Source organism: Sprattus sprattus (assembly GCF_963457725.1).
Source record: "Sprattus sprattus genome assembly, chromosome: 21".
In the NCBI taxonomy this organism is placed as follows: domain Eukaryota; kingdom Metazoa; phylum Chordata; class Actinopteri; order Clupeiformes; family Clupeidae; genus Sprattus; species Sprattus sprattus.
The window spans coordinates 11595384-11613795 of record NC_137919.1 but is presented as its reverse complement, the minus strand read 5'-3'; the positions used below and the strand labels follow the sequence as shown (position 1 = coordinate 11613795).

General features: G+C 39.9%; 1 protein-coding gene across 1 annotated transcript; it reads right to left on the bottom strand.

The window, feature by feature from the left end:
- Positions 1-3076: 3076 nt before the first annotated feature.
- On the bottom strand, positions 3077-16437 carry trmt10b (tRNA methyltransferase 10B). Its single transcript, XM_080859871.1, is given in 9 exon segments — positions 3077-3809; positions 3812-4015; positions 4292-4415; positions 9786-9853; positions 11126-11204; positions 12805-12957; positions 15567-15688; positions 15915-16023; positions 16173-16437. Coding segments are annotated over 9 exon segments (1026 nt in total). The 5' UTR covers positions 16305-16437; the 3' UTR covers positions 3077-3774.
- Between the last annotated feature and the right edge of the window lie 1975 nt (positions 16438-18412).

Here is an 18412-nt window from a genome sequence, read left to right as displayed (position 1 = left end):
ATTCAGACTCGAAACGAGGCAACAGACTGGTTCGTGTGTGGCTCTTTGAACCACTCAGCTGGTTAATTCGGAGAAAGAAGCAGTTGCTGTTTCGCGCGTAATGTGTCAGGTGAATTTTCCATACCAAAGCAACCTTCGAAGCAGTGGTTTTGTGGTTGGTGTAGGTGTAGGGGTCTTCAACGTTTTTCAGGCCAGGGACCCCCAAACTGATGGCGAGATGAGCAGGGACCCCCTACTATATAAATTGCCTAAAATTTTGTTTATAATATACCGGGCCTAGTGCCAAATAAACATAGCTACCCTGTTAATGTGTATTCAATACTAAGCTATTCAAATAATACAAAGGTTAATATATTCATTAACATTTTTTAATATTGAATTTAACCTAGCATTTTTGAACAACGAATTTAACTTAACATTTTTTTAACATTGAATTGAATTTAACATTTTACAACATGAAAGGTACAGGGTGGCCGTGCCACTGCCATTTATAAACATACATCTTGCAAACAACTCTGAGCTAACAACTTATTAAAATAATTCACAGATATATGTTTTTATTTCATCATACATAAAAAAGGGAAGTGAATCCTCAAGCATCTGTCGATGGCACACATCCTCCCACATTAGTGAGATTTATCTTCTTTTCAATAACTCCTGACTGACACGATCCAACGGATGACGGAGGAGGAGTCTGGCGCATGGAGTTGTGTTGACAACATAGATGTTAAAGTGAGATTGACAGGTCAACAAACCAATCACACTGCTAGCAAGTTGTTAAGATTGTAGGTAGTAGCATGCTTACATTAGCTAGGGGGCTCATACACCTCGCATATCCTCTCAGACTTATTTTTCAGTTACAATTAACGTTTTTTGACCTTGTACAGTGTCTATTTCTCTTACAAACAAACAAGACCAGCTATGGAGTTTGGTCCGCCATCTTTTATTTTTGATCTTCGCGCTCTTTAGACTTGAGCAGAAACGCCATCTGATTGGCTAGTGCCTGTGCTGTCGTATTTGCATGAAAGGTGCTGTGAGTGAACCGGTGCCCAGCTTGAGAGAGCTCCTGTGGGTAGCTGAATGTGTCGATTGGACTGAAAGATAACGTCTTCTCGATCAATTTATACGTTCGCTACAATATGTTGGATTTATGTTAATGCAAATTTAAAGGGAATAAATACAATTCTGATTCGGAAGACATTTAACTTTGTGGGGGAAAAAATTGGTTGGATTTTTTTTTTTTTTTTTTTTTAAATATTAAAAAAAATTGTCTTATCAACCAAAGATTTCGCGACCCCCCTGCATTCCCCCCTTGCACCCCCTGTTGAAGACCCCTGGTTTATGGTATGAAGCTCGTTCCGGCGCTACATTGGCAGGCTGCTGTCACTAGTTTTAGAACTCAGGTCTGTGATGAGCGCCTGTGGTAATATACGACACATGGGCCGCAGGGAAATGAGTGATTTTTAACGTGTGACTTGTGCCTACAGGTGCAGCCTTTTAACTGAGTCTTTGCATAAATAACAGCGCAGGAATTGAATTTTCACAAAATGTAGCAGAATCACTCTGAAAGTATTAACTCTCCTCCTGCTCTTCACTCATCATCGTGATTAGCGAGACTTAACACTTTAGAAACGCATTTCAAAGTCAGTAACTATAGAAATGATCCCTGAAAGTATAGTCTTGACTCCTACATGTAGAAGCGAGCAGAGCCTTTCGCTTGCTCAATCTTCACGATGAGGGTGCAGATATACCGTGTCCGTTTTTTTACCGGTTGCAAAACACTGCCTCGCAACGAACGAAACACTGTCATTTTCAACATGTGACATGAAATATAAATGCCTTTTTTTGTGTTCAAAAGACGTAACCGTGTTATCAATCCCATAATGCCTTCCGATAGTAAACTTGGTTTCGGGGGTTTCTTATTGGTTGCCTATGTAACGAATCTCCTTCATAGAGTGACATCATCATAGCACGTCTACTTCTCCGGTGACATGGGATTTTCACTAGATTTAGATACACCTCAGACATCACTTTAAATCACATTCCTTTCGGCATTTTTCGACCAGATGCTTAGTGTAAAGGAGAGTGTTGATTTGATCTGTTTTTACTTTCCACAGGTCTGGGTACGTCAACACAATATGTCCGCTGTGTACCGTAGCTGTAAGGTAGCGTTCCGTTAAGCTTTAATCATCTCGTGTTCTTACACTTTTTGAAATTCACAGTATAATCTTTGCCACACATTTCCTTTATTACCCAAACATATACAGAAGAGGGCTGGTTAATACAACTTGTCAACATCCTGAGATAATTTACAACACAGCTCCAAATCATGGTTCTCGTGTGCCAAGCTCATAGATGAAGAACACACGAAGAGTAAAAATCGGAACACACCGGCTAACATCATGCAAATTTGAACTTGATGGTGCGAGAGTTATCCAACCCAACTACCTTTTTAAATAGATTTGCATACAACGACATTGTACCTATAGCCTACCAAACAGCAACATATATTTGATTGCCGAGTGTTTACACCTGTGAACAATTGATGGAAACTTGTGAAGTGGACCTGTGGATAGTCGTATCAATATCCCCTTAAATTAGTTTGACAGCCCCTGCGAAGATTATGTTTAGATTATTAGGCTACCTTTAGCTGGCATCTTTGTCATTATCACAAAAAGTTGGCTGGTACATTTTCAAATGCGAGATACCTCAATGTTCTGCTGTTACAATTCACACGGTTGGAAACCATTGTATTATGTTGAGGAAGAAAGCAAAAGAAAAGGACACAGGGAAACCATCTCCCAGTACATTATATAAAAATGTGAATGTGGTTACTTTAAATAAAACCCAAATAAGAGTAGTCAAGATGTTCAATCAACATAGATGATTTATTTTGACCATAATGTATAAACTTGTATATCTGTTAACATTCTACTAATACACTGCAGTGAATTGATTAAAAAAAAACTAAATAAAAGTTTCAATCGAAAATGAATGTTTTATTATCTTTTACATTTACAGATGATTTGGAAAAACAAAGGAAGTAATCACAGGATGTTATCACCGAAGCTTACAGTATAGGGCGTCTTTGCTGAAGCAACCCTTCCAGAGGCCCCAAGAAATAATCAGCACGGTACAATCTCGCCATCTAGTGGATATCACCAGCATTGCTATGGCATTTTCTCCCAGTTGCAGAAGGACATTATCAACCTTTATTTCAAGTAAAGGATATCGAAGTAAAAATGTAGAACATGGAAAAAAAATAAACAATTCTTCTGCAGAATAAAAAAATACAATAAACAGACAATCACACTCAGGTTTTTCAAACATATATTTCTTATCTGGAGGGCTAGCAGCAAAAGGAAATCAAATATTACCTTTATGTGTCTAATAAACAGCTTTCTATGATGGAATATAATTATGTGTGAGGGGGGTGAGTCCTTTCTGTAATGGAATATAATTATGTGTGGGGGGGATTGAGTCCTTTCTGTACTGAGGTATAATTATGTGTGAGGTTGATGAGTGCTTCCTGAAGAACTCCACAAGAGGTAGTAACAGACCAGACATTATTTAGTAACATCTGTCAAATATGTCTGCATTATGTGCTGTATTAGTGTATGTGTGTGTGTGTGTGTGTGTGTGTGTGTGTGTGTGTGTGTGTGTGTGTGTGGTGTGTCTGTGTTTGTGTGAGTATGCATGCATCATCACTGTCTGTCTGGTCTTTCTGGTCTTGAAGTTCCTTCAGATGTCTTGTATGACATCATTTCTGGTAGATTACCATGACACCACTGGTGACCTTTCAACTTTACACCCCTGTCTGGTTGCTGAAGCACCTCCAGAATGGGAGGCCTGTTGTGATCAAGGAGGTGACACACAGAGGGATTACGGCTTGTCCTTTTGACCCCAGCAGTAGTAGTCTCCACGGCCAGCCTGTAGCCCTTTCCAGCAGGCACTCCTGTGCGGAGGGCCAGCTCCCAGCTCCCCGTGTCACGGTACACCAAGACGATCTCAAACACTGTGGTTGAACAGAGAGAGAGATTTAAGAGAGGAAGAAGAGAGAGAAGGAGAAGAAAGGGACAATAGAAGAGACACACCAAGATAATGTGAAAGAAGGTGCGAGGGAAAGAAAAGAAAGAGGGGTGAAAGAGAGAGCAAGAGAGCATGGAACCCAGTCATGTCAGAGCCCTTGGGCATGGAACCCAATGATGTCAGAGCTTTTTAAAATACAGCCTTTCCTTTCACAGATCATATCTGCCCCAGAGGGGAATGTCCAGTGGCAGCAGGCGCTTACCCTGATTAATGGCCAAAATCTTGGAGTGGAAGTTCTTTGCGTTGGGTAGGCGCACCATGTGCTCCTCGATGGGTAGTCGCGCTGTTCGCACTCCTGCCTCCAGAGCCCGCGAGTACGTCATCTTCTGCAAGGGAGTGGGATCCAGTAGTAAGTTGCTGTTGTTGTTATTGTTATTGTTTACAGCGCTAGAGGATTCCTACTTTTATTACTATTACAGACCTACAGAACATATATTTTTCACATGAGTGGTGCAATAGCTAAAAGTCACTGATTTACAAGAAAACATGGCTAAACATTTCAAGGCATGCAAGTCAAAATGAATCTAAATGAACAGATCAGTGTAGGGATGAAGGGGGAACTGATTCAGTTACAAATCGGGTTTCTGATGCACGCAATTCTTGAATCTTCAAAAATATCTAAGAAAATCTAATCCAAGAAAAACTAAAACGCTTAATGATGCATTTATATATCTATGTATCTGGAGATGCCTTTTAGCCCCTTGACCTTATTCCAAATGACCTCTGGAAGGGCTCTGGAAGATCTTAAAAGTTTTTTAGACACAACTTTTTTTTAGGAAGCATAAGTTGTTGGAAGAGATAAATATTGTCTCATCTCATCTTTCAGAAGATTTTTTTTTTTTTTTAAATCACAATACAGACTTTGGCTTCACAAGCTGCCAAGCTGATAAGGACATTCTGATGAGCTCAGGCCAGCTGTTCTGGAGGTGAGAAGAGTGAACATACTCAGATTTGACTGGCCGGGTTTTGGCAAGTGCCTGACAACTATAAAAAGCCATCATCCATAGAGCTCAGATTCTAGGAGTAAATTGCAACACAAGTGAGTGCGTCAGGGAATGTGGGAACCAAACTTTCTTTAAAAGGAGCAGATGAAAAAGTGGTGAAATAGAATCTGAATCACTGATTGTGATGTTCATTTGTGCTTTAAAAATCATTGTTTGTGCTGCCAAGGTTTTAAGTCCCTTGTCAGAAAATGTCAGAATAAGTTGAATTATTAACAAGCACAAACAAATTCCTACTTTTATTAAATTGCAACACAAGAGAGTGCGTCAGGGAATGTGGGAACCACACTTTCTTTTAAAGTAACAGATGAAAAACTGGTGAAATAGAATTGTATTTACATTTTAAAAATGCTAACATTTAATTGGTCCTGAAGGAATGATGGTCTACAGTATTCAGGGTCTGAAAAAAATCCTCTCCTGACCTAAGGCTATGCAAATGAATGTGGCTTGAACATCAACAGATAACTGAGAAAAATGTTAGGCTCACAGACTCAGTTCCCGTGGGTTGGGGTTTTCCATTCCAGAAAGAGAGCTGATTCAGAGTATCTCTCACTTTAGGGTTAACATACAGGGTTGTAACAGAGAATTTCCCCCCGGAAAGTACATTTTTTAACAAACTCAAATAACTACAACGCCGCCAAGCATTACCCACACTAATATCGAGTATTGCTAAAGAATTATTAAGTTTCATTATTCATTACTTTTGAACTATTCATGCTAGATGCTTGACATTTTCAGGGGATGTTCTACACTACTGGATATCTTTAACTTCAAATACTTAGCCCACTGTTGCATATTTGCCAAGTAAAATGGTGTAAAATCATCTCATTTTTGTTTTTGTTTTATTTAAAATGCTCATGTTATAGTACTTTCTTAGCAACAGAATGTCAAACCTATATTTCAAATGCATATTGCCCATGCATGAGAAAGTCTACCATATTTTTTTTATTTAAAACATCAGTGAAACTGATATTAGCAGCCTTCATATTACAGCAGGTGTGGGTCTGCATATTACAGCATGTGTGGCCGTGGGTCTGCATATTACAGCAGGTGTGGCCGTGGGTCTGCATATTACAACATGTGTGGGTCTGCATATTACAGCAGGTGTGGGTCTGTATATTACAACATGTGTGGGTCTGCATATTACAGCAGGTGTGGGTCTGTATATTACAACATGTGTGGGTCTGCATATTACAGCAGGTGTGGGTCTGTATATTACAACATGTGTGGGTCTGCATATTACAGCAGGTGTGGGTCTGCATATTACAACATGTGTGGGTCTGCATATTACAGCAGGTGTGGGTCTGCATATTACAGCATGTGTGGGTCTGTATATTACAGCATGTGTGGGTCTGCATAATACAGCGGAAAGAAAAGTTAAAGTAAATAACACATGAACAGCAGCTCCACACACCCGTAGTTAAAGGTGTCAAGAGAAAGGAATCCTGTCCTCAAGTTAAAACATATATTTGATTGTGTATATTTGTATTTCCGATTAGGTGGTCATCATGGACTGATGGCACATCTATTCGCTGTCTCCAAATCCCCCCCCCCACGATTATGAATGTGGCAACAACATCAACTGGTACACAAAGGAACAGACACCCCATGTCCAATAACTGCTCAGTAAGGGGGAGGAGAAACTCAGGGTTTGTTCAAGAAAACCTGCCAGCAAACAGGTGAGGTGCACAGATGTTATTACCATGGTAACTGACCCAAAGAGTTCCCTCTCTTCCTGGAATGGACTCATGACAGGAGTTTTTTTTAACAAAACCCGCTTTGTGGAATACCCTGTGGCCTGTGGGACAACTATGTTAGAAGTTAAAGACATCTAATTGTGTAGAACCTTCCCTGAAAATGTCAAGCATCTAGCACGAATGGTTCAGAAGTAGTGTCTTAAAACACATTTTTTGAAAGACTTGTTTATTCAGGCCACGAGGCATATTAAAAGCCTTTGTATCTCAGAAACTAAAGAAGATACGAGTCGGACATTTTGCACACTGGTCTTTGGGTACAATGGCCCTCATTCTCGATCATTTTCTGTAATTCTTCAGAAATGTTTCTTACGGGACTTCGTAAAAACAACGTAAGGGAAACGCTTCCGCTGCATTCCCGCACGCTTGAAAATGCGTTCATAAGCAGCCGAAGTATTCTCAGCTGTGTTCCCTCGGATTAGTTTCTTAAATTGATGCGCGTTCTCGTGAAAGTGGATTTGCATACATACACGGCCCCCCCAGCTCCTTATTAGGGCACGCAGCCATAGCCAAGTGTGCTGTCGGAATTGTTCAAATCCACACGAAAGCAACTCGTAACAGGTGTTCATTAATAAGGTGGAGATATTTTCTTACGCTGAACTTCCGAAGTCCGTAAAAAACATTTAAGAAGTCACTTAAAAAAAATAATCGAAAAATAGCCACCATAAGTGTGAAGACAGGTCACGAGTAGGAGTATAAGGTGCAGTCAGTTCTCTCAGTCAAAATAGCTACCATTAGTGTGAAGACTGGTCACAAGTAGCAGCATAAAATGCAGTTAATTTCTGTTTCTCCCTCAGCCCTGGAGAATGTGGATGATGAGACATCAGGGGTGGCGAACCCGCGGCTCGCGAGCAGCATGCGGCTCTTTGCCGGCTGACGTGAGGCTTGGCGCCAGCTTGAGTGCTCACTCACTTTTCTCTTGGTGTACAGAATTTTCGTATTGTAAAACAAACATCTAAAATGCATATTTTGCACGCAATATATTTGGAAATACAGACAAAAAGCTGCCCGATTTGAATGGGGTATTTATTCATGTATGTTTTGTCATCACGCAATCTTGAGAGATGTCTTCAAGTAACGTTAATGTTCCAAACATGAAACATTCTAATGTGTGCAGCCAGTCTCAGAGAGTTACTAGCCAGACTAGCAGTAGCTACTGATAGAATGCCATGGATCCAACAAAGCGTAAAGCTAAACGAAAATATCAAGATACGTTCTTGCCTGAATGGGAGGAATTATTTGCGGAGCGAAATGGAAACCCCCTCTGCTTAATATGCCAGACGTCACTGTCGCATTTTAAAGCCTTAAACTTGGAGCACCGTCTCTCCACATACAATGCTATCATAGCCCAGGAGTTCCTAAAGGCACAGAGCTGGGCAGGCACAAGGTACATACTTTGAAACGTCAGTCAGAAAAACAGACTCGATTTTTTTTTTTTTTTTTTTACTCTGAAGTACTCTAAAACGGTCACGTTGGCATCGTATAAGGTGTCATGGAATATTGCTCGAGCAAAAAAGTAATACAGTGAGGGAGAGTTTGAAAATTGAACAGAGAGGATATCTGACATTAACTATAATTAGCACCAATCTCAACAGATGTCTTCAATATGTTTAGATGTGCCATATTTTAAATCTACATTCGTTAATTTCTTTTCCTAAAACCCACTAGAGGACACTATTTAAAAGGTTATTTTCAAAAAAGGGGAGGCAACTGCTGTGATTAAGCTCTTTTCCAGGCACAGTCTGTTCCAATGCTTTGTTTTGATTACAGTCATTGCAGAGAAGGGGGCCTCACACAAATATGTGGAGGCAAAGGGTAGTAGCTGCTCCTAAGCTTTCTCTCCCAGGTCAGGGTGCTCCTGCTTCACACACATCCAACACAAAATCTCAGCAGATGTCTTCAATATGTTTATATTTGTGCCATATTTTAAATCTAAATGTGTTAATTTCTCTTCCTAAAACCCACTAGAGGACACTATTTAATAGGTTATTTTCAAAAAAATCCTAGTTTTGCTGGGTCACAGGGGAAAAAAAATGGTTTGATGTAGGGGCTTATCCCCCCCAAAATATAGGATCTTAGATTCGTGAGGCTCTTCGAAATGGTGTTGGGTTTTGTTGTGGCTCTTTGAGCTGTACTGGTTAGCCACCCCTGATATAGAAATATAACTACCCCCGCTGCATTGCAGCAGTCAATTAAGCACTTTGATGCTGTTGCACATTTTTTCTGACACCCACCTAATTCATGAGGATTTAAGATTGTTTTTAAAACAATTTTTGTATGTGAAAACAATCACGCAGCAACGTAATCCTGTGCACCCTGTTGACCTCCTTCCATGTTTACAGATGCATTAGCTGTTTTATAACTGGCACTTTGTTATGTCAATGGCTCTTTTCCCATTTAGGTCAATGGTACTGACACATCCCTTTCCAAGCAACTCGGTACTCTGTGGCAGAATCCAAACAACCTCGCCGGACACATAAGCACCCAACGCAGTTTCTCAACTCCAAATTTGAACGGACTGGACTGTTTACCTTACACAATGAATAACAGGAAAAAAAAACTTCAATCCTCTGGGTAAACAAACCACAATTTTTTTTTGTTGGGAGAAATATCATCTGCCAAGTAGTTTGAGAAATATCACCTGCCTTTAGCAGAGAACGACACAGATTCAGTGAGTAAACTGAGCATGTACTATGTCTCTCTCAGCAGTCTGTGTGTCTTCCATCTAAGAAGCATCCATCATTCCTATAACCTTCCATGGACCATAACATTAGCATGTAGCATTGACGTAGCACACCAACCTATATGTAGCATTGACATAGCACACCGACCTATATGTTATATTGACGTAGCACATCGAACTATATGTAGCATTGACGTAGCACATCGACCAATAGCATTGACGTGGCACATCAACCTATATGTAGCATTGACGTAGCACCTTCTGTATGCTCTCATCCACCAGACCTCCAAGGATGTAGACTGTCTCATCATCCACATTCTCCAGGGCTGAGAAAGAAACACACACACAGATATTGTGTCATTTTCCTCTATCTCTTACTCTCTACAACACACACACACACACACACACACACACACACACACACACACAACATGGGTGGTTGACTTTGCCAAAAGCACAGGAGAGTTTGCCAAAAAAGCTGAGCACCGACAATTAATGGGAATTATATTAATAGCTCGACTTCTTGTAAAAGTATGAGATGATTTCCTGTGAGATGCTGTTTGGAAGCTGATACACCATGTTTTAACGTTTGGCTCCTGAGAATCACAGAGTTCTTAAGACCTGACATTTCCTCTGAAATCTTCTCTATATGGAGAATGGAGATCTCAAACATCCTTCTGGGAAATGTGCTGAACATGGGTGGTTGACTTTGCCAAAAGCACAGGAGAGTTTGCCAAAAAAGCTGAGCACCGACAATTAATGGGAATTATATTAATAGATCGACTTCTTGTAAAAGCATGAGATGATTTCCTGTGAGATGCTGTTTGGAAGCTGATACACCATGTTTTAACGTTTGGCTCCTCTGATAAATGACAAACCTTCTGTTTAAGGGTCAAAAGCACACATGACCACAGTAGTCTGTTGAAACTTGGCTGAATGAATGAATGAAAGAATGTCAACAAGACTCAAAAGCAATTTGTCTGTCGTTAGCTTAGCTGTATTTAAGTCACGGTTTTAAACTTGCAAGTCGTGAAAGAAGTCTATGCCGTCTTTTAGGGCCACTTTGACTGTGACGTAATGCTATGTATATGTGCTTCTTTAACTGTGTTAGCTTATGCCTTCTTTTAGAACCACTTTGACTGTGTGACGTAATGCTATTTACAGTGGGGAAAATAAGTATTTGAACCCCCGTCGATTTCGCAAGTTAGACCACGCATAACTGTACTAGTAGGGAGGGAATTACCAGATTGTAACAAACATGACACAATGATGACACTGGAACAGTTAGGACTATATTCCTTATTTATTTAAGAAAAATATTCTATTTATACAATTATTGAATTAAGTAACGAATGAGTTATGGAGCCTTAATCATAGCATATTAATATTTCTGCAGATATAACTTAGTCATATCATTAAGAAGCATTCTTATATCATGGTACGGTCTAGAAGTCGTAGTTCCGGTTTCCAGGTATTTTAGCAGATTATCAGCTGAACCAAAGCTGTTTTTACGTTCAACTTGCGTGTTAACCTCCAAAATGTCCAAACTGAAGGAGCAATTACCCCTAAAGACAAGTTACAGTTTAGCAGTCCAGTACCTTGCTCTGCATCCGGGGTCAAATAAACCACGTCCTCCACAGGAAACAAATGCAGCCAACTCTGCTCTGTCATCTCCATCTGAGGAAGGGAGAGAGAGAGAGAGAGAGAGAGAGACAGACAGAGAGAGAAAGAGAGAGATATATGAAAGAGTCATGTCATCGGTTTTTACACTGTCTTAGGGCATCAAGGACTGAGTTGCTTTCGTGTTGATTTGGGAAAATCCGACAGCACACTTGGTTAATGGCTGTGTGCCCTAATAAGGAGCTGGTGGGGCGTGTATGTATGCAAATCCACTTTCACCAGAACGCGCATCAATCTAAGAAACTAATCGGAAGGAACACAGCTGAGAAGACTTCGGCTGCTTATGAACACATTTTCAAGCGTGCGGGAATGCAGCGGAAGCGTTTCTCTTACGTTGTTTTTGCGAAGTCGTGTAAGAAACATTTCTGAAGAATTACAGACAAAGATCGAGAATGAGGGCCATTTTCCTGCTGGAAGGTCCAACCACGGCCCATTTTAAGGCTTACTGGAGGGGGCTGTTAGGTTTTCATTTAATATCTGCTGGTATTTGATGGAGTCCATGATACCATGTACCCTAACAAGATGTCCAGGGCCTTTGGAAGAAAAACAGCCCCACAACATCAAAGATCCGCCACCATACTTCACATTGGGTATGGGGTGCTTTTCTATATGGCTATTTTTCTGTCTACGCCAAACCCACCTTTGATGTTTGTTGCCAAAAATATTTATTTTGATCTCATCTGACCATATAACTCGGTCCCATTGAAAGTCTGACTTACATTTGGCAAACTGTAGGCGCTTTAGTTTGTTGTTGATTGACAGCAGAGGCTTTTTTCTGGCAACCCTCCAAAAGAACTTGTGGTGATGTAGGTGGCGTCTGATGGTAGTTTTGGAGATTTTCTGACCCCAAGACTCAACTAACCTCTACAATTCTCCAGCTGTGATCCTTGGAGATTATTATGCCAGTAGAACCATCTCCCTCACGGTGCGTGGGGTCAATGTACAGACACGTCCTCTTCCAGGCTGATTCTTAACATCTCCTGTCGCTTTAAACTTCTTAATTATGTCCATGATAGTGGAAATGGGTATTTTCAACTGTTTAGAGATTTTCTTGTGTCCATTTCTTGATTTGTGCAGCTCAACAACTTTTCGTCGCACATCGTCACTGTGTTATTTGGCTCTTTTCCATAGTGATGAATGCCTTATGGAATTAGGCCTGTGTCACCTCATATTTGTACGACAGTGGAACTGGAAGTAATGGTTCACCTCATAAGAGTTCCTTATCAAACAGGTGAACTTAAAAGTGTAAAATATGACTGAAAATATACTTCAGCTAGATTTTAATTAAGATTTTTCTAGGGGTGCCAATAATTGTGGCACACATGTTTTGGGGAAAAATATTTATTTAATGTCAACAGTTTATTTTTCTTTCAATAATTTTACTTCAGTGAAAAGGTAAGATTTTTGTGAATATTTTGAGTGAAAAACCAAGAGGATTAACAGCAAAGACATTTTTTTATAGCCTGTTTAGCTCATGTTCACTAGGGGTGCCAATATTTGTGGAGGACACTGTATATCTAACCAGTGACCTCATATCAGTCCTCAGCATCTTACCACCACCACTTCTCCTGGATGCCATGGCCACGCCAGCACTTACCGCATACTCATGGAAGCCATCGTTCATTCGCACGCATTCTGTGTACAGCTGGCTGTCCAGACGAAACTCTGTCAGGTACAGGTGAAATGGACGCAGGGCATTCCGGTTGATTCCGTAAAGCCTTCGGATTTGCCCCGCCAATCGACTCAACTCCTACGGGGAGGAACGCAAACAGCACAAGTGTATTACCTTTCCTTTTAAAAGAGTTTTTTACGTGATTAAACGATTTTACTTGATTATGTTTAATATTGGCAAGCTAACACCCAATAAGTTGTCTTGCAAACAGAATATTTGGCACTGAAAAGCTAGCCAGATTGCTAATATGATTTATTTTTTATAAATATATTTGATTATATATTTATAATATATAATATGATTATACAGCGGGTGAAATAAGTATTGAACACGTCACCATTTTTCTCAGTAAATATATTTCCAAAGGTGGTATTGACATGAAATTTTCACCAGATGTTTGTAACAACCCAGGTAATCCAAACATACAAAGAAACCAAAACAAATTAGTTCAGAAATTAAGTTATGTCTAATAATATGAAATGACACAGGAAAAAAGTATTGAACACGCTTACTGATATTTATTGAATACTTTGTACAAAAGCCTTTGACAGCTTCAAGACGCTTCCTGTATGGAGAAACTACTTGTATGCATTGCTCAGATGTGAGTTTGACCCATTCTTCAACACAAAAAGGCTTCAATTCTTGAAAGTTCCCTGGGCCTCTTCTATGAACTCTGATCTTCAGTTCTTTCCATAGATTTTCAATTGGATTCAAGTCAGGTGATTGGTTTGGCCATTCTAGCAGCTTTATTTTCTTTCTCTGAAACCAATTGAGAGTTTTCTTGGCTGTTCATTGTCTTGCTGAAATGTCCACCCTCGTTACCTCTTCATCATCCTGGTAGATGGCAGCAGATTTTAATTAAGAATGTCTTGATACATTTTTTCCATTCATCCTTGCTTCAATTGTGTGACATTTGCCAGTACCATATGCTGAAAAGCAGTCCCACACCATGATGTTCCCACCTTCAAACTTCACTGTTGGGATGATGTGCAGTGCCATGTCTCCTACAAACATGGTGTGCATTATGTCATCCAAAGAGTTCAATTTTGCTCTCATCTGACCAGACCATATTCTCCCAGTATTTCACAGGCTTGTCCAAATTTCGTGCTGCGAACTTTAAACGAGCTTCAACATGCTTTTTCTTCAGCAATGGAGTCTTATGTGGAGAGCGTGCATACAGGCCATGGGGGTTGAGTGCATTACTTATTGTTTTCTTTTAAACAACTGTACCTGCAAATTCCAGGTCTTACTGAAGCTCTCCACGAGTGGTCCTTGGCTCTTTGACAACTCTTCTGATAATTCTTTTCACTCCTCTGTCAGAAATCTTGCGAGGAACACCTGGTCGTGGCCAGTTTATGGTGAAATGATGATCTTTCCACTTCCAGATTATGGCCCGAAACAGTGGTCACTGGAATATTCAGAAGTTTAGAAATGCATCTGTAACCAATGCCATGAGTATGTCTTGCAACAATAAGGTTGCAAAGGTCTTGAGAGAGCTCTTTGCTTTTACCAATCATGAGTTACTTCTTATGTGACACCTTGGTAATGAGACACCTTTTTATAGGCCATCAGTTGGGATATTAATTTGCACTGACTAGGGGCCAGATTGCCTTCTAATTACTGAAAGATTCCAGCAGTTTTTTTGGCTTTCCATGCCTTTTTGCACCTCCCTTTCTTCATGTGTTCAATACTTTTTTCCTGTGTTATTTCACATTAATACACATTACTTAATTTCTGAATGTATTTGTTTTTTTTCTTTGTATGTATGAATTACTTGGGTTGTTACCAACATGTGGTGACAATTTCATGACAATAGCACCTTTGGAAATGTATTAACTGAGAAAAATGGCAACGTGTTCAATACTTATTTCACCCGCTGTATATTTTATAAATATATTTGATTTATATCAGTGAAACATTTCTGTGAAAGCCCACAACAAAAGCTTAAACATCTTACCATCAAAATGAACTCAAAGTTTATATCTAAAAAAACAAACACACCTCAAAACTGTAAAAAACCTGCATGATATGACTTCACATGAAATACATCTATGTGAGATGTGACTGAGGGGCAGCACAGAGCAGCAACTGTGAACTGTGAGCACCAACAACAACATTCTTCTTTTAGCTGCTATTTATTCTTTCCAGTATACAAGATCATGGCTGATTACAATGTTTCACCAAATTTGAAGCCCAGCCACAACCAAATATGGTGACATGATTGTGTAATACATAACTATTCACCCTTTTATGACATGTAAACACAAAGTATAAATATAAATATTAGACTTAGTACTTCCGGCCAGATTTGTCTGAATGGCCAGGTTTGTTTCTGGTGGAATACTCCTAGTGCTAGGTTTACCCCCTCATGAATAAACAAAGAAACCAGACACATAAACTGTTTTAAGCTATCAGTCTTTGATAGTGAGTAGTGCTGTAATATAGGCCAGGGAGCATTCAGCAACAAAAGCCACTGGACCAAATTGCCACCAGGTGATTAAACTAATCACAATCAGATATTATGGGTCACAGATCCTGTAGAGCAGAAGCACTCAATACCAGTAATGTATTTATTCACTTTCATCTTAGGAAGACAGTGTGTGAAAGCAGGGCACAATTACCATAGTCTTACGTGTGTATGTGTGAAACAGCGGCCATCGAATAATATGTCACTGATCGATTCTCACCTTGCGGGACATGCAATCAGCCATACTGAGGTCCACGCACAGGCTCGGTCCTGATAATCTGGCTTCTGCCAAGCGTTCTCTGGTGATCGCCTTCATAACTCGTTTGCTGAGCCGCAAAGTGTCTGTCCAAGAGACATGGCATTGGGTAAACACATATATACATAGCCTGTGTATGAGAATGTGAATGTGTGTGAAATACCACAAAGCTATACAATTATGGTGCAATGAGCATCACTAACTGCAATGTAATTTCTATGAACTGCACATTGTGGACCAACGCTGTGGCTAAAGCTTAAAAAATGAGCATCGCCCCTTAACAGTTTCTCAGGGCTGAGATGATGACATCACCTTTCTCCACAGTCTGACTCTGTTTTCTTCTTTGCTTTTCTTCTTTTCTCTTTGTCTTTTTCGCATCCAGCCTCTTTTCCCAATTTCGATGCTTTCGCAAAACGTTTCTCTGTCAAGATATACTGTCAATGTTACACGTATAACCTACAGTATAATTTCAAAATTAAATTAGGTTAAACGTCGGGGGCCCTGTTGATCAAATGACATTCTCTTGAATACAACGGTAGCCAGTGTTCCAAAACAATGTAATTTACTCACAGAACAATTCATGTCCACTCCATTGGCCGAGGTCGGTTCCAAGTCCACATCAATTTGCAACAGCTCAAAAATGTCGCCGAGGGCACAGTCTTTGGCCTTCAATTCTATGTTTTTGGAAAAACTTGTCTCCATAACTTTCCATTCATGTTCAAAGGGGTAACATTAGCGGATAAATCTCACCTGCACCTCAAAAAGCACCTGCGCAGACAGTTGGGACTATTATGTGCAATTCTGGAAGGCATATAAGGCATTCAATTATACAACCCATAAATTAGTTCAAATTTGGAAGCTTTGTTGTAGCTGTCATCATGACATAACACATAGAATAACATACATATTCCCTTGTCTTTAGCCAACTCACTAGCTCATTAGATCTAGGGGCCATAGCTGTGGTTGTAAACAGTGTCGCTGTAAGATGACGCAATTGGCCTGGCACTAGAACGTCACATATAAAGACGTAAGCGCTATTGATGGGCTTGACTGGCCAAAATAACATGAAAATGACCGCAAATTAATAAAAAGGCGCTTCAAACTCCATTTCTTGAACGTTATACTATTTACACCACAGTAAAAATGGAACTTTTCAAAGTGAAGTGGTTGTTTCTTTACATTTATCGAACACCATCGCACCACATGTTACATAGCCTATTTTTTTTCACTGTAAACCCGCAATCGAAAAAAAACATTACCCAGCATGCATCTTCTCTTTGGTCCGTTTCGATTACAGAGATAAATGATAACCTATAATCCCATTATGGGCTGTATTTATAGGTGACTTTAGGCAAGGCTTAAAACAGTGCAATGACAGCACATCATTTATTGGGTTATTTCACTATTCCTATTTCACTGTCTGTGTCACCCTAACGCTGGATGTCCACAATAGATAAGTATTGCGTTTAAGCGCTATGCGACAAGTCGCCTGGGGGGCGTGGTCAGAACATTCAGTTTGGCTCTAGCAATGTTCAAGTAGGCCTATATGAAACTTATTAGCAGCTCGCTAGCTAGCCACTATGTGCTCCAATGCGTTTTCGGTTAAAATTTTCGCGGCAAGCTAACGGTAATAGTTCAGAGTTCAGTTAAAGGCACCCAGTGCAACTTTCGAGGCAAAAATAAACATTCAATTTCTAGTCTTTTTTACACGTAGTAAGATTCAATAACTCCATACATTATCGACATTCAAGGAGCAAAGATGAGGGTGAACTAGGCATAGAGGGTGAACTGAAGGCAATATCTGTCAATAACTCCATACCATTACATATCGACATTCAAGGAGCAAAAATGAGACGTCGTTGTGTGGTGAGAACTGATAGCAAATCGTAAACAACAACAATATTTATTTATTGTTGCCATTGCCATTTATTGGTGTTGTTTACGATGTTCTATCAGTTCTCACCACACAACGACGTCTCATTTTTGCTCCTTGAATGTCGATATGTAATGGTATGGAGTTATTGACAGATATTGCCTTCAGTTCACCCTCTATGCCTAGTTCACCCTCTATGCCCAGTTAACCCTCTATGCCCAGTTCACCCTCTATGCCCCTGCAGTATATTTGGTTAAATCCCGAGAAATTTTTTAAGAATGATTTCAGGTTGATCATTCTTGACAAATATTGACTCAAACAATCATTTCCACTATAAAGTTTCAGTTTTATTGTCTCTGGAAGTTAGAACTAAACACCAAACATTGTAGAGAAAAGTACAATGATTATGCCATAATCAGTGAAATGGTACAGCATACTGTTTATGTATAAAATAGAAGAAAACAAATTACAAAAAGCATACCACATCAATACAAATCTTCACGTAAAGGTCACAGAAAACAGAGAACCACAATAAGTTTGGTTTAAGACGAATATGACATTTGTCGTAAGACAGCTCTAAGCTCTAAAAGTTTGTCTTACAATTGCACTTCAGCTACTGTTTATAACATTGCATCTAATTTGATTGTGAAAGCAGCTCAACAAACACAAGCAGCACTGGTTTCAGACCAGCACAGCCAGTAGTGTAGTGGTCCCTGGAGAAGTGGGTATACTCTTATACTTTTTTAAGCAGCCCATACAGCACAGGATAAACGCCCTGTTTTTAGAAGTGGGTATACGCAATGCTGACAGAAAAATGGATTCGCTCCTTGTAATAATGGAGTGTTGGGTCTTCCTCTCAATAAAAAACAGCCTGACTGTGACCTAAAGACCAGGTGAGTTGTGGCTGCTAAGCGATGACCGAGATGGTGTGTAGCTG